Below are 25712 nucleotides of genomic sequence, written 5' to 3'. Positions count from 1 at the left end.
ATGGTTAGCATACTCCCGCCAACAAAAAGGACCTTCTGTAAATTCTGTACATTATTTCCACCCAATCTGAGCTCCGTTAGAGGTGTTTTAGGTTCGTTCATTATAAGGCCGTTTTGTAAGTTCAAAGATGTTCATGAATACTGCAGAAAACACGCAAATACTCACTTTCATAAGACGGCATTGGAAGCAGCTAAATCTTTTCTTGATAATGTGCCAGTAGATGTGCAAATTAACAAATACTCTCAGGAAAGTCTTGAAAAAATCGATTATTTCCTGCATTGCGTTTTGCGGATCCCACGACCTAGCATTAAGGGGGGGCAAGCTATGGTGATGGAATTCTGGACGCTGGATAAGATGCGAATTGACGAAGGAGACACTATTTTAAAAAACCATCTTGAGCATGGAAAGAAAAATGCAAGTTATCGATCGGTTGACATCCAGAATGAGATTATCAGTATTTCTGGAGATGTTATTAAGGCCTATTGCATCAAAAATGTGAAGATATCGCAAGCATATAGCATTTTAGCAGATGAAATAGCGGATATCTCTGGAAAGGAACAGCTCTCAGTTGGCATAAGATATTTTGATGAGGAAACCAGCAACATTGAAGAAGTATTCCTCGGATTTGCTGAGCTTACAGCCTTGGAAGCTAAATCGATTGCCACGGCAATAAACGAATTTCTGACGAAAGAGGATCTCGATCCAGATAAATGTGTTGGTTTGGGATTCGATGGTTGTTCCACGATGTCTGGAAAAGAAGGTGGCGTTCAGGCTATTTTGCGTAAGAAATACAAGAAAGCACTATTTTTTCATTGCTCGTCACATAAACTCAACCTGGTAATCAATGATCTGAATGCTCTGCCGGAGATCCGAAATACTGTTGGGGCCATCAAAGATATAATTACATTTTTTCGTGAATCGGTTCTAAGAAGAAAATTAATACCCAATATTCCCAAGCTGTGCGAAACAAGGTGGAGCGAGAAATACAAGAGCATCAGAGTTTTTAAAGAGAACTTTTGTTATATAATGGAGGCACTAGAAACCCTGTCTCGAGATGGCAATATTGCGACAAGGAAACATGCATATCAGCTCCAGCTTCCAAAGTTTCGTTTATTTTTAGCCTTGGATTGATAGCCAAATATTCCGCTCTTTTAGAACCAACAGTAAACGTGCTCCAATCAGTATCCTTGGATGCAGTTCAGGCATCACAGCATATTGTATCGTATTTTAAAACTGATCAAAAACCACCGTGAGAATCCCGAAAAAATAACAGAAGAAATTTTCAAAGATTCTTCTGTTATTGCGGAAAAAATTGGATTGGATATGAAATCAATACCGCGTACTGCTAAAGACAACAACACCGTAGCAACCACCCATCAAAAAGCCCCTCAGAATTTTGGCGCAGGTCCATAACAATTCCTTATTTGGACTCAATTATAAATTTCCTAGAAATAAGGTTTTCTGAAGAAAATAGACCATCATTTACTTTGTCAAAACTACATCCTGCGCAAATGAAAAACATTTCTTTGAAAGAACTTGAAGAGGCTTGCGAGGAATTTAAAAATTTTTACGGTGTTACAAATATCCAAAATGAGATAGAGCTTTGGAAAAAAATATGGGAGGAAAAACCAGAATCGGTCAAAATGAGTGTTGTGGACATCCTCAAGGAAACTGATGATTCCTTTCCTGAAATTAAGAAGGCTTTACAGATCCTTGTTGCATTACCTTGTACGACTTGTACAGTTGAAAGGTCATTTAGTAGCCTTTGGAGAATCAAAACCTGGTTGAGGAGCACCATGTCTGAAACTCGACTCAATGGCCTCGCTATGATGAGTGTACACAGGCAACACATTTTTAAAAACTTGAACGATTTTGTTAACAAAGTGACTAACGAATTCGCAAAGAACCCTAGAAGATTATGTTTCAATTGATTTTCATGTAAATATTTAGTTCGATTTTTATTTTTTTTTTATTAAAATTTTTGTTTTTTGTCTTTAGTTCTTTCATGCTGCCCCTCGCTAGCTTACCGGCTGGCGACGCCCTTGTATTTTATATATTTAATTTTCAAAGAAATTATTTTTATAGATGTTTTATAGATATTTTGAGATGACAAGTCATTTTTAAATTATAGCCAGAAATAAGCAAAGATTCTTTCCTTATTTTAAATTATAGTTGACGTCAGCGATGTTTTATTTTGCGGTTTTTTTATATAATATGCACTTGACAGATCTATCATAGAAGAATCCTATTATTAATTACAAACATCTCTGAATATAAACTTAAACCTAACCGAAAGGGAAGACAGTATTTTTAAATTTCACTAAGCTCTTTATAGGTGACAAGAATTTATAATCATTACTAAATATATGAACATTATTTTAACTTTGATTATCTAATCTCCAAATATTATAAAGGGATGACCCTAGTTGACGGGTTGCTAGCCACTCCAGAAATATATAAAAAGTAACTGAGTTTTTTAGTATTAAAATGCACAGTTATTTGAATGCTGATTTATAGTATACAACCTTTTTTTCTCCATTGCAGCGAAAGTGTAATTAAAGTGTTGAAATTGGACAGTCGATTTGTCATAGAGAACAAATACTGAATATTTTAGAATCAAGATTGTAAATAGTTTCCGTTCTTATTTAATCATAAATTCATCAAACCCAAAAAAATCTTAAATCTTGTTAATAAATTTTAGGCACGATATTATCTTTATCAGTGGCCATTTATTGTACCAATACTTAAGTGGCTCCTGATAAAATTATCATTAAATAATACGCACGCTATTAAAAGTTTCCATAAATGTTTCCACTGCTGTCAGGTAAACAAACAAAAATCATGAATTTATGTATTTATTTGGTAAAAAAGGAATGTCTTTTAAGAGTAAAAATAACAAATATAGACGAACAACCTATAATATAAAAATAAAACGGATGATCGAGAAACGAGATATTAAAAAATATGTATATGCACCAGATAAATAAAGTAATATTTAAAAATAAAAACCAGTATGTAAAGCCTAAGTACATATGCCCTTAAATTTTTTAAATAGTTTTCGAATATGTGATTCCTTGATATACATTCTAAGAATTTATAGCTAGTACTCCTTTAACGAACCAACCCTAAATTTAGTTAACAAATAATAAATGTTATTTCTAGTGAAAAATCTATGTTATTGATTCTAGAGGTATATTTTACTGGTAAATCTCCTTTTACACTTGTATATATATTACAATTTATAATAATGAACCTACCAATAAAAGCTAGGATAAAGCTTACCTGAATTATATGTTTTGTAACTTTGGGCCTATTTTTCTTCACTAGGCTCTAAAAATACAGTAACTAAACCTACTTAACTCTAGGCTACCAATACATAAAATATTTTAAAAACTCAAAACTCAACAATAAACTCTTCTCTCTAGGTCTGTCCTACTTACATACATACATACAGAAAAGTTACATATTTATAATAATATTACATGGTGAGCTCTAAAATTGCACCCAATTGGAGTTGGGGCTGGGCTGAGCCGGTGCAGCACTGTAAAAGAAAAATGTGTAAGTATATTCCAATCAACTACCAGAGTTGCAAGGGTCTAGAAAACTTAAATCGTTTTTTTGATTTAAATCATTTTAATGACTTTAAGTCATTTTAATTTAATTCATTTCAAAAATGCTGACTTAAGACTTAAAATTTAAGTCATTTTTTAAATTATTTGTGACTTAAATACTTTTGTCTAAAATAGAAAAAACTTAAGTCAGTAATAAAAGACTTAAATCAGAAGTTATGATTTAAGTCACCGAGAAACGATTTAAGTCATCTAAAAATGATTTAAGTTAAAAAAAAATATTAAGTTTTTATAAAAGACAACAAGGTAAACCATTTAATTTATTTGGAAAAGATTTAAGTTTTTAAAGAAAAGATTTAAGTCAGTAGTAGTATTCATCGCGTAGCGGAAGATCAATCATACTTCAGTGCCGAGTGTGCCGACGACCGACGCTCTCATGCCCGTCAACTGAAATCGAAAATCGACTTCCGAAGTTGCGACTAGTTAACTCCAATTTTGTTTGCAAACAGTCGTATAATCTTGCGTGTGCGTACTACTGGGCATTTTTGTTGGGGGAATCACAGACCTCGTATTGTATCGTGACAGACAGTATTGTGTTGTGCTATTGTTTTCTGGCAGATTAATATATTAGACGTGTTCCTGCGCAAAAAAACACTTTTTGTGATTTGTGAAGTGAACTTTTTGGATTGTGTTTGTTTATTAATCCAAACAGGTAAGGAATAATATAATTATAATATTTCCGTTTGTTTTTTATAATTTGAGGGAGGGATACTCAACAGACAATAGGGTTAGGGTAAGTATTATGAACCCACACAATTTACAGTATTTTTGTATTATTTGGCATAATTATTAAAGATTAGATGGTTCTAAACTTATTTAACTATGAAAGGGTAGTTTTATTTTATAATAATGAAGTAAAAACTTGGTTAAAAACTCCTATAAATTCCATTACTGTGAAGGTAGATATTATCAGAAAACTTACGTTTTTTTAATATTTCCTGGGTGGATATTGATAACTGAACACTTTGAAGTTGAACTAAAACCAAAAAATACGTTTTTCTGCAAAAAAAACTCCCCAAAAACATGTAAAAAACAGTTTTAAATGCCGCGAACCGCAGTGAAATGTCACTTTTAATGTATTCTATAAAACACAGACTATCGATTAAAATTTGAAAATCCCGAAATTTGTGGGTTCATAATCCTGACCAGACCCGACAATAGATATCACTGACACTGACTGAACTAGAACAATACACTTTGGTTGGGTTGGGGGCGAATGAACAAATGAACACATGACATGGGTAAATCAAGTAATCACCGAAAAATAGTTTTAATCGTATTTAATTTCCTAAATGTTTTACACGGCACACGCCTGTTTAAAATCTCGAAATCTGTATTTTTAAGTTTATCAATAACTCAATTTTATTAAATAGAACGGTATCGGGAACAAATACTTTTTAAATGCACTTTCTACTTCCAATATTTTGATACAATCATTTTTTTAATCGGTTGATAAATAAGCCCATAAGAAGAAAAAACTTAGTAATAAACTAAGTAAATACGTTATAATAAAATTGATTCAATAAAAATAGCATAGAAGGGTCACTGTCACTGTAGAATAGGTTATACTGATTTTCGTGTTTATTTACAGAATGTCCCAGGAAGACTTAGAGTTGGATGACGAAATGCTCTTAGACACTGAGAGTGATGATCTAGAAACTCTAGAAGATCATTTCGCTCCAAGCGAAGATGAGAGAGATCCTACGACCCAGCTACTGAGGCCAGGAACAATTTGAAAACCAAAGTAGAGGATTACTTTAACGTAGTCATTGGTAAAGCCACAAAATAAAATAAAAAACTATATCAAACCAAGTGACCCAAGATCTGTACTGGAAATTGATGAAGCTTCCGTATTTCCGTAACTTTTAGTTCATGCTGTCCCCAAGAAGATGAAGATAATGAAGAAACATCAAATGAATCAGCATTATTTGATGGCAATTTTTTTAAAATTGTTAACCGAAGTAATAATTTTAATATTGCTGCAATATGTCAAATTTGTAAAGGCACGAAATCCATTAAAGGAAAAACAACACTAACAACAAATTTTATAAGGCATTTAAAGGTTAAGCACGCCACAGCGTTTAATGACTATACTAAATACAAAAGAGTGAAAAAATAAATATTGCGGAGGGTTGTTGGGTGGGGTCAGAAATAAAATAGAAACCTGTTTACCTAAATGTCGACGTTTCGACGTTTCGATCGACATTTAGGTAAACAGGTTTCTGTTTTATTTCTGATCCCACCCAACAACCCTCTTATAAAATTAGATAAAAGTAATCTTCTCGTTGCATTTCTGCCACATATTAGCCAGTAATAGTAAGTACCAGTGTACCAGTCAGTAATAAAATAATATTAAAATGTACGAAATATAAATTTTTGAATGTAATTTTTGTTATATTCGCTTGAGAATTTTGATTTATATCATACTTTTTTTTGACATTATATATCAATGACTTAACTCGTACCGCATAATGATTTAAATCAAAATTTAGACTTAAGTCAAAAAATTGACTTAAATCATATCATATTGATCTTTTATGACTTAACTGACCGCATAATGATTTAAATCAAAATTAAAGACTTAAGTCATAAATTTCACTTAAATCATGCTATTTTGACTTAAGTCTTTAGTAAAATGACTTGACTTAAAAGAAAACGATTTAAGTCAAGACTTAGGATTTAAATCATTTGAATGTTGAACTCGATTTGACTTAAAACTTAAATCATTTTGATTTTGGATGTGACTTAAAACTTAAGACTTAAGTCTATTTAAATTTGACTTGTTGCACCTCTGTCAACTACTCAATTTTCTGACAGTGTTATTACATCTATACTTTGTTCAAATGAGCCGCCGTCCTACGTCACGAATCACGTGATTATACGGGTAGAGGCACTGCTGTCGGATTGTAATAAATGAATTAAAGTTTTGCTATATTTTATAATTTTGAAATGAAAGTGTTTATATCAAAATTTTACATCTCATCAGATAGAGAGAAATTTTTAAAAATCAATTGATTAGGATTCTAGTGCTACAGTCGAGAAACAAAAGAATGCCTATTATATTAATATTTTCCTACTATGTTACATTACTCATTATGGGATATGGCAACACGTACAATACAAGGCAGTTCAAGGCCATCTTAATAAGTCACCACTTGACCTGGAATTTTTAATTGAATTTATTTATGAAGTACAGTGTCTAAAGCCTTGGCAAGATCAATAAGGACTGCGAGGTAGTGTAAGAACATGTCTTAATAATTCAGTATTTGGACCGGAATGTTTAGTTGCATTTACAGTGAAACCTCTCTTGAGCGGACACTCATGGGACCTTCAAAAAGTGTCCGCTCAACGCAGGTGTCCGCCCAAGGGAAAAAGGCCACACAGAAGCAAAATTAAACAGCATGTTATTTTTTTAAACAAGTTTAATATTAATTATTTAATGACAATAAGTATATAATTAGGGTTACAAAATAATTTGCAATTTAATATTAATTTAATATAAAATAATTATGCAAAAAAAAAAAACTTAAAAAACAAACCAAAACAAAAACTTATGAAATAACAAACCGAAAATAAACTAAACTAGAACATACATACATATAAAGATTTTTGTAAGAAATAATATGTAAATATTTTGGAACATATGTACAAATTAAGATCATTGTTTATGTTTAAAATATTCTAATAAAAACGTTTGTCGATTTTTTTTGTTGAGCAAAGTATCTTGGAAATGAAGATCAAGCTTAGATAGTAAATCTAGAGCAGATATGTCACCCCTAGCCTGAGTGAAGCGTTTTAACTGTTGCGTCATATTAAAAGCCTGTTGATAGGTAGTCAATTCCTCTTCTTCCTCAACGTGTTCCTCTTCTGATTCATCGGATGATACCACTACTTCCTCTTGATTCGAAACCTCCAGAGGAAGGTCATGAATTTGCCCCAATATTAAATCATTGTCTACATTAAAAAATTCGTTGATATCACTATTGTTTATCATTCCAAAATTATCCTTATTCCTCAACATTTGAACTAAAAGTGACAATGGAATGTCGTCTTCATTTAGCCAGATTTCCAGGTTTTCTGCTCTATTTTCTGAACTATTAGAGTATGTAATGCCAGACTTAATAAAGCAATTTTCAACCGTTTTCTTTGTCACTTGGTCCCATGCAATGTTTATAAAGTAAATTGCATCTAGGACCTGTATTTTTCTGGCTAATTCTTGGACTGATTCAGCAGTATTTATGGCTAATAAAAGTTTTTTAATAATGATTGTCCTATAAAATGTTTTAAAACTCTTAATAATGCCCTGATCTAAAGGCTGTACAATAGAAGTGCAGTTTGGAGGCAAAAAAATCAATTTAATATTGTTCAATCTTATATCCTTTGGGTGACAACATGCATTATCGAGAAATATTAAAATTTCTCGTTTTTCACGCATAATTTTTTTATCAAATTGATTTAACCATTCGGCCATCGGTTCACCGGTCATCCAAGCTTTTTTATTCCACCTATAAATATTTTTAAATGCTCTTGGTTTGGCCGTTTTTCCGATCACTAGAGGTTTTTCTCTTTGTCTTAGTCAGTCTCTCTTTTGAAAATTTACCTCCAATACATCTTTCTCGCTTCAAATGTAGATCCCTGTTTGGCACTGCTCGGAAAAATAGCCCAGTCTTATCAGCATTATAGATATTTTTGGGAGCATAGTTCTTAATTATAGATGGTACTTTCTCCCAAAATGTCGTGACATCGGCAGAGTTCACACTTGCGGCCTCCGCACTGATAGTTCTAAAAGCAATGTTGTGCCGGGTACGAAACTTTTGCACCCAACCTTCTGATGCACTGAAAGTTCTATACCCCAAACCATCAGCGATTTCTTTGGCTTTCGTTTTAACAATTGTACCCAAAATGATAATAGGCACATGTAAAATATACAGTAATATGTGTAATAATTGAAGTATGTTACCTGATGATGGAATATTTTTGCTTCGAGCTCTAATGAACCACTCATAGCACTGTCTGTCAATATTTCTCCCTCTTCTCTTAGGAAGCTTCTTTTTTCATTCACATTTATATTTGAGTGGAGCTTACTTAATAAAACATCCTTATTTTTAATAATCTCAGCTGCCTGTGTGTTTCCTCCTGTGTCCTATTCTAAACCGTTTTGCTAAGTCGCGTACACTTATACGTCTTTATTAAAAAACTCAATAACGGCAACTTTTTCTTTAAGAGTTAGAACTTTACGTTTCGACGACATATCGGTTGTTCCGCTAATAACGCTAGAAAATACGACAATAAACTAAAGCCAAATACATTAACAAAACAGTCAAAACACAAAAACATCCCGACAAACCGGCGCCATGCGAGGAGTACCGTCGTATCGGGGAAACCCAGGCTCTGGCGCCAATGCAACCCCCGATTGCGTGTTTAAATTTTTTCTGTGTCCGCTCAAGAGAAAGTTTAGCGGTTCTTCGGACCACTTTTAGGTGTCCGCGTCCGCCCGAGAGAGTGTCCGTTAAAGCATATGGGAATTTAGTGTATTTTCAATGGGACCAAAAAATATGTCCGTTTAAGGGAGTTGTCCGTCTATTGGAGGTGTCCGTATCGGGAGGTTTCACTGTATTTATGAAAACTGACTACCAAGCAGTGCAAAGCCATGGTATCTTAATAATTCACTATTTGGCCCGGAATTTTTAGTTGCATTTATTTATGAAGTACAGTGTCGAAAGTCTTGGCAAGATCAATAAGGACTGCGAGGTAGTATAAAAACAAATAGTTTTAATAATTCAGTATTTGGACCGGAATTTTCAGTTGCATTTATGTATGAATTACTGTGTCTAAAGCCTTGGCAAGATCAAAAAGCACTACGAGGCAGTACAACATCATATTGTCTTAATAATTCACTATTTGGGCCGGAATTTTTAGTTGCATTTATTTATGAAGTTCCGTGTCGAAAGCCTTGGCAAGATCAATAAGCACTACAAGGCACGCAATACAAGATAATATCTGAATAATTCACTATTTGGCCCAGTAGTTTAAACAAGAACCAGTTTATTGTAGCTTTATTATTGCTACTGCTTATTATATTGTAATTATATTGCTTATTATAGTGACGTAATACCCAATATAATAAGTAACTCATTATGAATTCGTCACAACAATACAGATTTTATTTATTATTGCTAGTTGTACAAACTAATTTAAGTGGTGTACAACAATATTCTGGTCATGGAGTCTGGTTCTTCATATGTAGCATCAGACTATGTCTAGTGCTAAAGAAAATGCAAAAACAAGTATCAATATATACCATGCATGATGATAATTAAATATTTTTAGATTGATCCAAGATTGAATCCAATCGTGGGTGAAACAAAATAATAGACCATTCAACGTTCATGAGATAAAATATACTGACCTTTTTGACTTAAAAGCACTAACCTGTATCCTTGTGCTTAAAGATAGATTTATGGAGGAAAATAGTAATTGCATAAATTGGCTTAAAACAAATATGCCTTACTATATTCTATTGCAGTACAATTATATATACCGTTTATTTCTTGCAACATAATCAATACAATAATTCAAGCAAGTAAATATTTAAATTGCAAAAAAAAAGAGTTGAAAGCAATTTAAAAAATTGTTCAAAGTTCAATTATAAACAAAAATAAATAAAATCTAAAATTAAAAAAAAAAACGAAAATACTTAAATAACATGTAAATCAGCTGCACCTACTCATAAGTACATCCGCCGTCTTAACATATTTTTAAATATTGAAGGTTTTAGTAGTTTTAATGAATGAGGAATAGTGTTATACAGCTTATAAACGTTATACGAAAAACTTCTTGGAAAAGATAAAACCTCTTTATTTTTTAAAGTTGTGCAAAAGGTCTGGTTCAGATTCGGGGTGGTTCTGATAAATAATATTGTTTTTTTAAATTATTGTCTAACAACAATAATTAAAAGTATATTCTTATAAGTAAAAATAACGTTTTATAATTTTTATATTTTTAAATTTTATGTTTGAATAAGTTCAAATCAAAGAATTTTTTGGTACTTTATTGTAAACTGTAATTAGCTTTTGACCATTACATCAACATGGGTAAAGTTCATCTTATTTTAAGGGTAACAACAATATTAGGTTATCTGTATAGGTCTATTGGATCAAGATACTTAGTAAAAGATATGTAGGTTCAGTAAAAATATGTTATCATTTTTATATAATAAAAAAAAATTCTATATAAAAACACTTATGAATTGCCAGAACTCTTTTAGTGACTTCAATATTGTAGGTAGTGTCTTTATATAAAAAAACAATATTCGAAGGAACTGCTCTAATCATTTTAATTTCTTAAATTTAATTTTTCTGGTAGATAATATTTCATTTTGGCTTTAACTAAGAGTCTTTAGTATATAGTCATAAAATTTAAGTAAAATTAACTGTTATTACTAATAACTCATACATCTGTAAAACATAACTTGTACAAATCGACATAAAAAAAAAAAATTTTAGATATTTTTAGACTCCACGAAGATGATTCAAATGTAATACATACATACATGAAATTGCTAAATACGTTATAAAATATATTTGCTAAAACCGCTAAAAACTAAAACCAATCATACCTTTGGACTTAATCAAAATTACAGTACGAAAGCGAAAAAATAGGCGGGAGCCCTAAATCTAATGTAATCGGTCCGTTGCAGTTACTTTTTTGGATTGGCATTACCGGATGTGTTTTTTTACGCGATATGTGATGTAAGACGTTTATTCAATTGTACAGACTATAGACAACTAAATGTCTATATGCGTAAAAAAATTTAATGTCAATTTTCTGCATTTATATGCAGAATTCATGTGTACCAGAAACACTACCAAATTATAAAGGATGTTTCATTGGGAAAGGTAAAGGGTTTTCCAATAAGGGCGGGTCGATGTTGAAATGGAATAAAACAAGCTGTATCTGAGAATCTGAGATATTAACAAAATTATTTTTTTATTTGAAAGGCCAACTTATGCCATTATGTATGGAATATGACATCATTCAAATGTCCGCCGCGGCTTCTCACGGTGGCTTGGATTCGAGTGGTCCAATTTTCAATTACTCTGCTGCATAGATCCGGCTGAATTTGAGCGATGGCCTGGGTTATGTTGACTTTCAGGGCATCGGTGGATTGCGGCTTATTGGCATAGACCTGGGACTTTAGAAAACCCCACAAGAAAAAGTCTAGCGGGGTCAAATCGCAAGACCTTGGTGGCCAATTTACATCACCTCTCCGAGAGATAACCCTGCCCTCAAATCGTTGACGCAAAATGTCCATCGTGTCGTTCGCTGTGTGGCACGTAGCGCCGTCCTGCTGGAACCACATGTCGTCTATGTCCATAATGTTCAATTCGGGCCAAAAGAAATTGGTTATCATTGATCGGTACCGCTCCCCGTTGACAGTGATGGCCTCACCGACATTGTTTTGAAAGAAGTACGGACCAATGACGCCGCCGGCCCAAAATCCGCACCAAACCGTAACTTTTTGTGGATGCATTGCCACCTGGTGAATCTCGCATGGGTTGGTGTCGTCCCATATACGGCAATTTTGTTTGTTAACGAAGCCATTCATCCAAAAATGTGCCTCGTCACTAAAGATGATTTTTTGGCCAAAATTAGGGTCAACTTCCAAACATTCTGAAGCCCAGTCAGCGAACAAACGGCGTTCTCTATGGTCATTAACTTTAAGCTCCTGGGTCAGTTGGATCTTGTATGGGTGCAGGCCCAAGTCCCGACGCAAAATTCGCCAAGTTGAAGTCTGCGAAAGGCCAAGTTTTTGTGCACGGCGAGGAATCGACTGCCTCGGGTTCTCCTGAACACTTTCACGGACAGCGGCGATGTTCTGGACTGATCTGGCGTTCCTTTGACGTATGGGAGTTGGTTGATTGTTTAGCGAACCAGTCATCTCAAATTTGGCCACCAAACGTTGAAGAGTTGACTTTGAAGGGCCACCGCGCCTACCGTATACTGGACGCAAGGCACGCAATGTTTGCACTAATGAACACTCGTTTTGATAATAAACTTTTATCATTTGGACGTGCTGCTCAATCCTGTAACGTGTCATGATGATTTGGCATCAGTAACTGAATAATAAACAACAGATTTGACAGATGCCACCAAAACAACATGGCCGCCACAAATAGTCAACATCGGCCCGCCTTATTTGAAAAACCCTTTATATAATTTAAACGCAAATAAAAGGGGTTCAGGAGATTTTAAAACCCCATGATCTATGGGTCTATCGCCCCTCATAACTGAAATACAGAGTGGTTAAGCAAAAATGTCTGTCATCTTCTGAATCTGAACAATACATCAACCTCTTAATATGTTTGCCATCATTCTGCTTTCTTTTCTCTTCCTTGTTGTAGTTGTTATCGTTATGTTCTTTTTTCCTATAGATGTCTTTGCCCTATTACTATTTCTTAGCTCTTCTTTAGATAGCCAAATAAATCATTTAATAAACATTGTCTTTTTTTTCTTTTATTAACATCGCTTTTCTTGTCTTAATTTAATTTCATTTTTTCTGGTGTCTTTTTGCTGTTTTCTTCTTTCTTAGACCATCTTGAGATTAAAAGACCATTTAAATATTTTTTTCTGTTTCCATCTATTTTTTTAACACTCATCTTGTCATTGCTGTTTTTGTCTCTGGATTTCTTCATCATTTCTGTTTGGTTTATTCTTTAGGCGTTATTTTATTTTTAGAAAAGTCTCCATTTCTTAATTTGAAGAATCTTATCAATTCTTTATTCTTGAATACTTTTTTGTTTTTTCTTTTCATTGATATTCATGTTCAAACTTGTCATATATTATCTTTTGGAGACGTCACTCTCTATATACATTTTGCTTTCCTTTACTTCTATATATTTCGATTTTAATCAATATTTCATTGCATTAAAATATTGTGTTAAAGCATCTGCTATTAGTAGTCCTGTATATCGCAAGGATAAAATTTTAAAAATGAAGATTTAGTACATCGGTATTTTATTAAGCATTTAAAACATAAGATAAATATAAACATTATTATAGAAAATTAACTAAATTGTTACTTTTATATCCTCTATATATACACCACAATATATTTTACATAATTTTTCCTGCATTTTCTATAGACCAAATTTCAAATAAAACTGGATTGATCTATGTTGAAAACAAATATTTTAATGTCTTAAAACTGGAAGAAACCTTTCCACCCTCAGTATACTCCTCCCAATAACCCCACAAAAAAAAAAAAGTTTTTTAAATTAGGGCTTTTAGCTGGCCATTGAATCATCAGCCTATATTTTAAATGAATGAAATAATTAATTTCTCAGAAACATAAGAGAAAGATGTCCAGTAAAAGGTGGAAATCACAGTTGTTTAAAAAATAAAAAAAGGAGAAATATTATGACCCTTAAGTCAAGTTTTAGGTACTCTATTAAATTTAAATAATATAAGACTAATAAGTCAACATCTAATTTTCAAAAAAAAATTTACCTTGGCGCTGAAGCAAACTCTCCCCAACTCTCTCCTCCAGAATTATTTCCCTGTTTCGGGGCGTGCGCTGGTGAACTAGCAGGACTGCTGCCTGGAGGAGCAGGCAATTTACCACCAGGAGGTGGTGGTAAAAGTCCCAACCCGACTCCACCCGTTTTTGTTTTGGACTTCGAGTTTGCTTCACTTCCATCTTTCTTAGTTATTTTCATATTAATTTTAATTGTTTCGCCCTCTTTGAAACCCAAATCCAATGATGGGCCGCCGCTGGGTTCTTCACTGATTTGCTTCTCTTTCTTTAGCCATTTAAAATGGTCCTGTAGGGCCACATTTAAATCGAATGAGTCGGATCTGTCTCCGAATCCTAGGCCTATGTAAGCAGATCTTCCTAAATGAAGAAAGAAAATTGAATTGATATTTTTCCGATTTATTTCAAATCAAAATGTTTTATTGAGTTCAGTAATGCACTGAGATTTAAAACAATGAGAAATTGTATTGTACAAAAAACATTATTCTTTTGATATCTTCGTTTTACAGATTTTCCTTATTTAATTTCAAGTTATTGAAAATGAGGTTATGACCTGTTATTTTATTTATTTAATATGTTACCTTTTTTTAACATCTAATCATAGTAGTGAAGGTTAAAAGGATTTAAGTAAGTTTCCCAGTGATGAAGTGAAACAAGTTTAATGAGTTTTATGGTTTCATGGGTGTTGGGTTAAACATAGAGTTTAAAGATATGCTTCAGTCCATTAATTACAACTTTTTAATTTACAAAAATGTAGGCATCAAGTTAATCTTCAATCAAAATATAATTTTAGAAACTCATTCATTTTTCCATTCCAAGAACTAAGCATCTTTCTTGTGTGTGGGGTGACAAAACCAAGAAAATGTGCACACTCAGTGCAGTCTGATCATATTTCAACAAAAATGTTGAACTTCATAAATGTTTTCTTATTTTATATATTTCTACTATTTTACTGTTTTATTTGTTTTTATTTAAACATACAATTACCATTTTTACATTGACTTTGTTTGTGGGCTCTTAGGATCTAATATCTTCTAAGTTAGGGTTGGTATAGAATTTGAGTTAGTAAGTTACTTTTCAATTAATATTGCTATTCAATTTATGTATAATTTAGATGCCACTAAAGCATCTTCAAATCATTTTGGATAGTATGTTTTCACTTTTTTTTTTCTGAGGTTTGCAAGAAGCTATGAAAATGTTAGTATTTATGAGGTGCAACATAAAAGATTTTACTAATACTTCAATTATTAAAATGCTTTATGCATCATTGCATTAGGATTACATTTGGAGAACTTCTCTACAGTGTGGTTTCCCTACTTTGCTTTTTATCAAAATCTACTTGATAGTACTCAATTGAAAATTCTTGAGTATAAGTAACTAGAGAATATTAGTTACACATTGCAATTGAAAATGTTAGCTTTATTAACTTGGAAAACATAAAAATTGTGATGTCAATGTGGTTTGTATTGTGTATGACCTTTCTTAAATTCAGAAACTCACTGTATAACTATTGTATATGATGGAGAAAAGTCTTTCGCTATGGAATCTAGCTCGTCTTTAATTGGAAATAAAGTTATTTTGTATCTGCAATATTTTATGCTACATTAAGACCATTGAACATATAAAGCACCTTGAGAATATCTACTTTTTTTGGGCTAAAATTCATAGTGATACTAATGAGACTGTTGAATTGAATAAATAAATAGATTAACTACCATTTCTTCCTTTAAGTATTTGTACATGTTTTGCCTCATATTATTTAAAAAGAATTTCTGTAAAAGAGGTTTTATCAAAGGAAGCCAACAAACCTAAGAATTTTTGAAATCTCATTTAGAGTGTGTTGCACAATTTTATGAAGAATAAATAATAAGACTGAAGACAGATAAAATAATTATTTAAAGAATAAGATATATAATTTACCCTACCAATATTGCATAAGTTTGTAAGCCTAAGAACAATATTCATTACTAAGATTCAATTTCCAGTTTATTTAATAGAAATTTCACTTTAAAAGAAAAATATATACTTTAAAAATCAATAAATAAAAAATTTCCTTAAGACTTGAAGCAAATATACAGTAGTTTCATTGGCAACCACCTTTTAATAGATTTAAAATTTTGTGATAATAGGTATATCACAATTAATTTGCTAAAGATTAAAAAAAGGCAGTTTGCAAAATGGTCAAGCCTAAATGGGTTTCTTTTAAATACCTCTAAGTGTTTTGTAGTGACCTTGAGGTAATAATATGCTTCAATTTCCATGTAATATTGATAATGCAACTCTGACTATATCAAATGAAGCTAGAGAGTTAGGTATCATATTTGATCAAAAACTAAATTTTCAAAACCATATAAATGCAATTTGTAACAAGGCTCAACATTTAAAGGCTCAATTTGTAAAAACAGCTGTGTTTTATACAGTGTAATATAAGTGCCTTGTTTAGAGGTTTAGAGTGTGGTTTCCCACATATTAACATTCAAAATATTGAGAAGGTCCAAAATACATTGTTTAAATATTACTCTTGCATGTTGTATTTGGATATTTCTCTGTCCATTAATTTTTTAAATGCTCCTAAATACAGTCATGACTTAAGAGCCCATCATCTGTTTAGGTGCGGTTTTCATAAAACTAGTTATGGGTACCATACTCAAATTACCTGGATGCAAATATGTTTTAACTTCCTATGTAACAATTGTGATTATTCTGTAATAAATATAAGTATTTTTGACTTATACTCTTGTTATGAATTAGCAATTTTTGGTGTTCTATTCTGCCCAAATAAAATTACAAAATACAAGATATGTAAGATGTATTCTCATAAAATCTTAAAAATTGATTTATTTTACTGTAAATCATATGATTAACTGTTGTTTAAATTAAAAGTATGCATTGTATTTAAATACATTAGAATATTGTTGACCTTTAAGAATTAGATATGGAAAAATTCAATTTAAAACCATAAAAAATATTGCACTATGCATTTTTAATTAAACAGGTTGTCACTGTGCAATTTTTATAATTGCATAATTTGTTTATTATTTCTTATAACTTGATAGCAGCTAGGTTATAACTAATCTTTATTACTGTAAAACTCCCATTAAAATAAATATGCATTTTCCTATAAAATCAGTTCTATATGAACCTTGAAATGTCTTGCATGAAAACAAACAGTATTTGAACAATAAAATTAGTATATATTAGTACCAATTAGCATAACCAGTGTGAAACAAATCTTTGCACTATATTATAACCATACAATACCCTCATTACAGTAATATGTGAACCTAAATGTTACTTTAAATAGAGGAAACTTGAGCCTTTGACTATTCTTAATAAAAGTCAGAGTAAATATCCTTACCATTACTATCATCTTGAATCCTTAAAACAAAATATCTGGAAGAATCAGTGACAGGTTCTATGGCAGTTCCTGGATATGTTTCGATGGGGCACTTGGCAAATAATTCACCTGAATTCTTGTCCTCTAATTTAATTGCTAACTCGTTGCCTTTTGAAATAAGACGCATGCGACCTGTCCACTGAGGCTCTGCTAAATTCCAATCTGCTGCCCTAAAATGGATGAAAAAATTGATTAAATAAAAACATAAAGAAATGTGGTAACACTCCTATGAAGTGAAAGTAGGCAAATTAATTTGGGAAGATTTGTCAAATCAATTAAATAAATGAAATAAAATAAGGCTAAATTATACGATAGATAAACTGCTTATTTTATTATTTTAGCCAGTCAGCAACAATTTTTATTAACAGATATAGCAAGAATACTTCTACAGGAAGTGGGCGGAATTCTGTATCAAATTTCTTACTTACCGATAACCCCTGTTGGTGTATCTAGGTGGAATGTTAAAGACATACACTTCAGGTTTCACTAACAAAACACTTTCGTAGGTTTCCATGTTGGAAAACGTGTCTTTTTACAAGAAAATGTTAAATCGAATGCCAGAAAAATTTGTTGATGTTGACTAAAAACTGAAAAGAAATGAAACGTCAAAAGTGACAAATAAGCGGAAAATATCAAAATCAGCTGATACCTTTAAGGTGTTTACATGTGCAGCGATTTGGAAGGCTAGACCGAGGAATATAAAAAACGTTAAGTTCGGATTTCACTAACAAGACGCTTCTTTTATAGGTTTTCTTGTTCAGAAATGTAGTAGCTATAATACAAAGTAAATTCTAAGAATTTTATAATTCTAAATTATCTTCTATAATTAAACGGTAATAAATCAGCTGTTAAGTCTATGTCATTTATTGTAGAGATGTAAAGCGTAGCAGGAATCCTGTAATCTATAGCAGCATGGCTGAGCTAAATATACGGTTTCAAAATTGTCACAAATTTAAATTTTTATTACAACTGGACAATTTGCCTCATCCATTGCGATCAACGCCTTTCCAAAGGTATTGATTTATTTTGTTGTCGCTCCGATTTTATATAAGACTACAAAAATCGCGCATAGCAAGTTGTGACGATCAGAATTTTATGCTAATTGGCTATTTGGACATTATAATCATAGCAAATTTATTTTAATTTAAAATTATTAATTTCTACTTAGGTATTTTGTCTTTAATTCTGTTTTGTTTTCCGCTTTTTCCAATTTTTATAACTTAATTAGTATAAGAGAGTTTGTTTTACAAAAGCCATAACCCCGGCAGTTAATGTCTCTCTTCTGGATAGGTTCTTGCCGTGTAGGTATGTTTAATGAGTGAATTTTCGTGTGTTTCCGCCTTCAAGAGGTATTGCCTTTTCACTTTTACGTTGTTTTGCAATAGATTCCTTCCTCAGAGTAGCACGTGTTCTATCTAGAAAGAGCAGACATAAGTAAAGATTGGTCCCACATACATCTTGTAAATCCTGAGCCTAGTCTCTAGTGAGGGTGAACGGTTTTGTCGGCGCAGACACGGAAGGTGTGAACCAGTCTTATCTGGTATCCGAAAAAAGACTTATAAGAATGTTCATAGTAATTGTTCATTCAAAGCATCTTGCTTTTGCTTTACACCTTATAAATCCATTGAGTCATATCTTGATGCTGAGCTACTTTAATTACATTTAAATAATATTGGTAATTTGGTGTAATAGTAATAGTCTGGAGGTGAATGTAAAGAAGTATGTATGTATTTCGTTTGGTCGTTCTAATAAAATAAATAATTATCAGTACACAATCAACAATAATGAATTTAGGTTAGTCAATACAGGTTAAGATTTAGGTGTTCTTTTCAAAGCCAAGGTTACCTTTTCACCGTATATTTTAGATTTATTTACAGGAGTGTACGTAGTCTAAGACTTATCTCTAGAAACATTGTACACATCTTTCACCTTACTGTTTTCAATTACTGTATTGCGCTTTGGCTCGTTTCTTGCTTGAGTAATTTGGTCCCCTTAATAATAAATACTTAATAAATTTTGCGATTTATCCAAGGCATTTGATTGTGTAGATCATGGAATACTGCTGTCTAAGCTCAATAATTATGGCTTTAGAGGTGTGGCATTGCAATGGCTGGAATCCTATCTGTCTAATCGTACCCAAAGAGTTACAGTATCTTGATGTTTATCCGATTCCAGATCCCTTAAAACTGGAGTACCTCAGGGTTCAGTGTTAGGACCACTATTATTTTTGCTCTATGTAAATGATTTGGGTTCATTAAAACTGCAGGGCAAAGTGGTTCAGTTTGCTGATGATACCACTATTTTATGGAATCATAGAGATTCTGATAATGTTAGAGCCCAGGTTTTTAAGGATCTTAAGATTTTATCGGAGTGGTGTGCTGCAAACAGGCTTGTATTTAATGTGGGCATAACCTTTATTATGGGATTTAAGTGTGACGTTCAGGGCCTTATGTTTAGTGAAAACTCCCCCTTGCAAAACAAAGAAAGCTGTAAGTTCCTTGGTATTACCATTGATGGTCGCCTTCGCTTCGAAGATCATATCCTAAATCTTGCATCAAAATTATCCTCTAGATGCTTTGCAGTAAGAATGGCGGCGCATGAGCTGGGAGGGGTAGTTGCACGTTCAGTGTACTTTTCTCTTATTGAGTCCCACCTTCGTTATGGCTTGCCTTTTTGGGGTTTAAGCAACAAGTGATTATTAAACATAATTTTTGTGATTCAAAAAAAGGCAGTTAGATACCTATGTTCCGCTGGGTTAAGAGATTCTTGTAAACCTCTCTTTATATCTCAAAAAATCCTAACTCTTTTTTCTCTTTTTATCTTAGAAACAGCTAGTCTTATTCATAAATGTCCTAAACCTCCCTCTAACACTGGTCATATGACTCGCCAGGTTAACGATTTTCCCTTACCAATCCCTACATCCTCCCTCACCAAGAACTCACTTATATACCTTAGCAAAAAAATTTACAACCATGTTCCTCTATGTATCAGACAAATTTTAGAAGTTAAGAGATTCAAAAAGGAATTAAAATTACTTTTATTATCCAGGGCATATTATAGCCTTGACGATTTTTTTAATGATACCTTTTAACCTGTGCTCTGACATCATTTTAGTGTTTTAGTTTTGTTCCTGTTAAATAATTTAATTTACTTCTTCTAAATTCTGTTTTATTGACAGCTTTACTTATTTTTTATTGAAATTTATCAAAAAGATGCTTTTTTTCTCAATCTGTTTTGTTATGATTAATTTTGGTAATGTGTGTAAATTTTATGGTAAAGTGTTTTAGATGTTATGTTTGTTTGAAATTTGAAATTTAAAGTGAATTTGGAATTTTTTAGTTTTTAGGATGCTTGTACACAAGATTTTGTTGTCTTACGTAATATAGCACATTTTCTTTCTTTCTTTCTTTCTAATATAATCGTCATATCGAACACATTAAGAGAATATCCTTAGATCCTTTGCTCACAGAGCCGAAGTTAATATTTTTCGTATTTATTAAATTGACTATGATGATATTATTTGATATAAAATGTTAAAGCATTATTCTGATGTTTTAACATTTTATAGGATCTGGAATGGTTTATATCGTTGTTCTACAATCTTGCAAGTCAGTCCTTTTATCACCTGTCAAAGATGGGTTAACTCCCTTAATCATTTAATTTTTCATTCAGCCAACTACACATAATAAAGCCAACAAACTTTTAAAACTTTATTTTTTCTAAAAAGTTTAGATAAAGCTGATTCAGGACTGGAAACGGAAACGCAAGTTAAGAAAACCTTGTCATTTTCAATCGTCTCTTGGTTCAGTCCACTCCCTTCTCTTAAAATACAGCTCCGTATGGCAAAAGTATAAAATATCTGGCATTAACAATAAGTAAATAAAATATTTCCGAGCACTGGTTCTGTTCCAACATACAGGAAAGTCATTTCTTATAAATTCGTGGCTTGTTCCCTTAATTCGTATTGGATCTTATCAGTTGCTTTCAGATTGTCAAGTTTTAGGTCAGTAGAGGGGGGATTGAACACGGGTTGCTGTCGAGCTACTTCGGTTAATTTTGGGTTGGAAGCTGAACTTCTTCGTAGACTAGGTTCTTGATTTCGTATGACTCGAATACCATTAATTTGATTCGGAGCATGCATTCTGGAGAAATTTCCATGAAATAGAACCCATTGAGCAGCTGGCTGGATTCGGAGCTGCCACATTTTACTTTAGTAAGTGTAATTCAAAATAATCATCCATTATTCTCAAAGAGACTTAGATATATGACTAGGAAGAGAAAGTATACTCAAAGTCAAAGTCTCACAAATCAAGCGTCTATTAAAAGGTTGCACGTTCCGCCGCATTAGGGCATCATCAGACCTCATCTAAATACAAAAACTACACACTGACTCTCACTAAAATAAATAAAAATATAAAATATAATATGTCTATAATATCGTGTACCGTTATTGACTCAGCAATTGTAGTTGAAGGGGATATTGTCCATTTACTATGAAAAACTTGGATGATATTTATGTATTGTAGATGAACAAAAAAAGACTAGTAATGATAATTGATAATTAAGTCTTCTATTATTCGGCTATTATAAATGTTATGGCATAAGAACTGGTTTAACTGAATTTCCAGATAGTTCCATCCTGGTAAAAGTAATTTGTATCGCTTAGAGCTAGATATTGCTATAAGGCAAATTGACGATGAAGGATCGATTATTATGACCTGGCAGGACAATAAGCTTAATTAGTAATATTGAAATATATCTTTATCATCGAGTGGAAGCTCACATATAAATGTTACTTAGGAACTAGTTGTATGTATAAGTGTTTGCATAGCGCTTCGATTTTAGGAAGCAATTCTTCAGGGTTAATTATTGAGTTATGAAAGGTATTTAGTTTTGAAAATATTAAGACTACTTCTATTTTATCTAGAATATTATAGATTGAATGGTAAATAAGATAATTTGTTGAGATAAGAGAATTATTAAGTAGTCTTTATGATAATCGTTATCAATACTTAATCAATAATCCATAATCTATAGTTTGAATATAGATGTTATGGAGTGTTTAAACTGATAGGGATCTAGATGAAAGAGAATGAAATTGTTTAAAGGAAAAATGACGATGAAAACACTTGCTAAAAACGTTTGCACCCAAATAAAGAAAAAATGCACAATGAAATTGTAGTTTTTGTGTATGTCACAGAAATACTCTATCCTTAATTATTAAAACACAGTGTTACCACAAATCAAAACTCTTTATTTTATTCTCGACACGTTTTGCTAATGATATACTTACATGTGACCAGGGCCGTAGCCAGGTTTCTGTTTGTATTGCTGGTTATCATCAGGGCGAAATTTTTCGGCTCTACTTTTTTTTGCAAGCGAAAAATGCATTTTTTTGTTTTGCAACCTTTTTCTACTATTAAGGCATATTAAACAAATGTTTTTAATAAGACGACCTTTATTGAAAATTATTTTTTGAGTTTCCATAACTACCGAACACATCATATAAATAACGTAAAAAACATAATACCAAACACAAACTAACCAATATAATTCTAATAAATTTCTGTAAAATAAATGGGATTTTGTAAAAGAGTTATTAAGTAAACTTACAGTAACACGCACTAACAGTAACAAAAAAATATAAATAACAAAAACATATAATTTAAAATCACTACCCATGTATTTAATCCTTAATTCTTTATATTGTTTGTATAAAATAAAAGGTCGACCCGAAAAAAATAGGAATCCATAAAAAAAAATCTAAATTTATTTTAATTTAATTTACTAAAATAGGGATTCTTTCTATTAGCAGAACTATGAAATTTTCGCAGAAATAATTCCATGTCTATTTCTCTAGCTCTTCTTCTCTCAAACGCTAAAAAAAAAGGTCTGCCATTCGTTGGTGTTGTATTGAATACCTTTGAGGTCTATTGATTGCTGTCAATGAAGAAAAAGATGACTCGCAAAGTGCCGTGCTGCAACCGAAAGTAGCGACTGATGCAAATAGTTGATAAGTTGCTTTAAAAGCTTCTCTATGTTTATAAAGTTTAGGAAATACATTATCCTTTGGTTCCATGCCGACCAACTCTTTGACCACCGACAATTCTTCCGCAGATGGTAGGGCGATACCTAAAATAATAACAATTATAAGTTTGGTTAAAACAAATTGAGGTAAAATAATTATTTTTACACAGTGGTTTTAGGGGTTGAAGTCTAACCAAATTGAATTCTTCGATGCTACTAATAGCCATTAATATATCGTTATTGTCGGAGAATCTTTCGTCCAACTGAAGAAGTTCCATAGCCTCGAAATATAAAATTTTATATTGCAAGCTACAATCTTCGGTGTCGTCCTTGTTACTGGGTAGGGTATCCATAACAAGAAAATCATTCAAGCTACGATTACATCGTTTTTTTCGTTTTTCGTCAGAATTTGTAACATTAGGTTCATCATAGGCTACCAGATTTTGTGGTTCATTGAAAATATCTAGAAAACATTCCGAGATTCGCAGCAATTGAATCTTATTTTTGACGCAGGTTATTATTTCCATGGCATCTTTAAGACTTGTCGATCTTACTTGCAATGCAGCATCTGCAAGTTCTAATAATCCCAGAATTTTTTTGATTAATCTTAAAGTGAATCTAAAGTCTGCCTTTAACATGACCGACTTTATTCCAATACTTTTAGTGATGCCTTTTCCAGAAAATGATTTACTTTGAATAATTTCGTCTAACGTTCTAATTATTTCTTTATAGTTAGCTAATATTACATTAATAATCGCCAAGTGGCCGGACCATCTTTATTCTAGAAGTCGGACAATAGCCTTTCCTTTATAAATACTTGAAAGTTTGCCATGCTGAAAGAATTCGTGCAGCATTACATACTGATCAAAAAAAGATTTATTACATTGACTTCAGAAACAACCTTCACTACAAGTAAATGAAGCCGGTGGTTATAACAGTGAATGTAAGGAATACTTCTTTGAATCTCTTTTTGCATAAGAGCAGAAACTCCACCTTTTTTACCACTCATGACGCTGGCTCCGTCATAGCACTGACTCAACAAACGCGAACGTTCAATTTCATATTTATCAAAAATTTTAAGTGTCATATCTGTAAACGTTTTAGCATCCATTTTGTCAGTTACGTAAATACCTAGTAAGGATTCATTAACGACCCCATCTTTTACGTAACGAATTCCTATAGACACATTTTACCTGTTATTTTTATCTCTAGTACCATCTTCTACCAATGTAAACCATGGTACATCAAAATTTTTTACATCATTTACTATGCTTTCACGTACTATTTCAGCTAATATTCCTATAATTTCATTTTGTATCTCAGGAGACGTGTACTTTGCGTTTTTGGGGATATGTTTATTAGCCTCTCCAAGAAGTTAGGCAGTGCCTGTTAAGTCCCGAGAAGATCGTTCTTTCCACATAATCATAGCTTTTAAATGAATTTCTGTTTTTTCATGTCGTGGAAATCCATTTTTGGAATCCATTGCATTTTTCCAATTCGTAAATCCTACATGAATGTATGTTAGATCTTTATTGCTAAACGTTTGAAACTGGCGGCAAGCATAACAAAAAGCGGCATATTTTTCTATAGAATATTCAAGCAACTTAAATCATTTAAACCAAAACGCACGAAAAACACGACCATTATTTTGTTTTGGATATTCTTTTAGGATAATTTGCTTTATAGGCTCACCTATTTTTGGCAGATCAGTAACTTGCATGTTAAGACCCTATCCCTGTGCTTTTGAAAAGTTTGTCAAGCTTTTTCCATCGGTAGAGCAGCCAGGCTCAGTACCAATCGGGGAAGTATCATCGCCATCAAGAGTATCAGTGTTTTGTTGAAGTGAGTAATAACAATAGTAGCACGAAGTAGTTGTTTAATCTATTCCTGGTAATATTCATAGTAATGGTTTATATGCTGCAAGAAAGTATTGTGTTGGTGGGTCTTTATTATCAACAAAATAAGTCTGCTAGAGCAGCAGCAGGTGCTTTTAATGGTGATTATCTGGATAAAAGAGTAAATCATCCTTATGTCATGGATCTGATAAGGATGTTTCAAGAAAAAGGGTCACTACGAAACAGAAAAAAGTATAGCATGCAGTAAGATTGAAGTGGTAAAAATTGCA

The 25712-nt window shown here is 32.3% G+C and overlaps 2 protein-coding genes across 2 annotated transcripts; one reads left to right on the top strand and one right to left on the bottom strand.

The window, feature by feature from the left end:
* On the top strand, positions 1–1131 carry LOC126746585 (52 kDa repressor of the inhibitor of the protein kinase-like). The gene has a single exon (XM_050454893.1). The coding sequence runs from the start codon at positions 1–3 to the stop codon at positions 1129–1131; it is 1131 nt and encodes a 376-aa protein (XP_050310850.1).
* A 1710-nt stretch (positions 1132–2841) lies between these two features.
* On the bottom strand, positions 2842–18160 carry LOC126746650 (NECAP-like protein CG9132). Its single transcript, XM_050454990.1, has 4 exons — positions 17989–18160; positions 17522–17730; positions 14139–14523; positions 2842–3541 (listed from the first exon to the last, which is right to left on the bottom strand). Exons 1-4 carry the CDS (start codon positions 18072–18074, stop codon positions 3493–3495), a joined length of 729 nt encoding a protein of 242 aa, XP_050310947.1. The 5' UTR covers positions 18075–18160; the 3' UTR covers positions 2842–3492.
* Between the last annotated feature and the right edge of the window lie 7552 nt (positions 18161–25712).

This window comes from Anthonomus grandis, chromosome 17 (genome assembly GCF_022605725.1).
Source record: "Anthonomus grandis grandis chromosome 17, icAntGran1.3, whole genome shotgun sequence".
NCBI lineage: Eukaryota > Metazoa > Arthropoda > Insecta > Coleoptera > Curculionidae > Anthonomus > Anthonomus grandis.
This window is presented reverse-complemented; position numbering and strand designations above follow the sequence as displayed.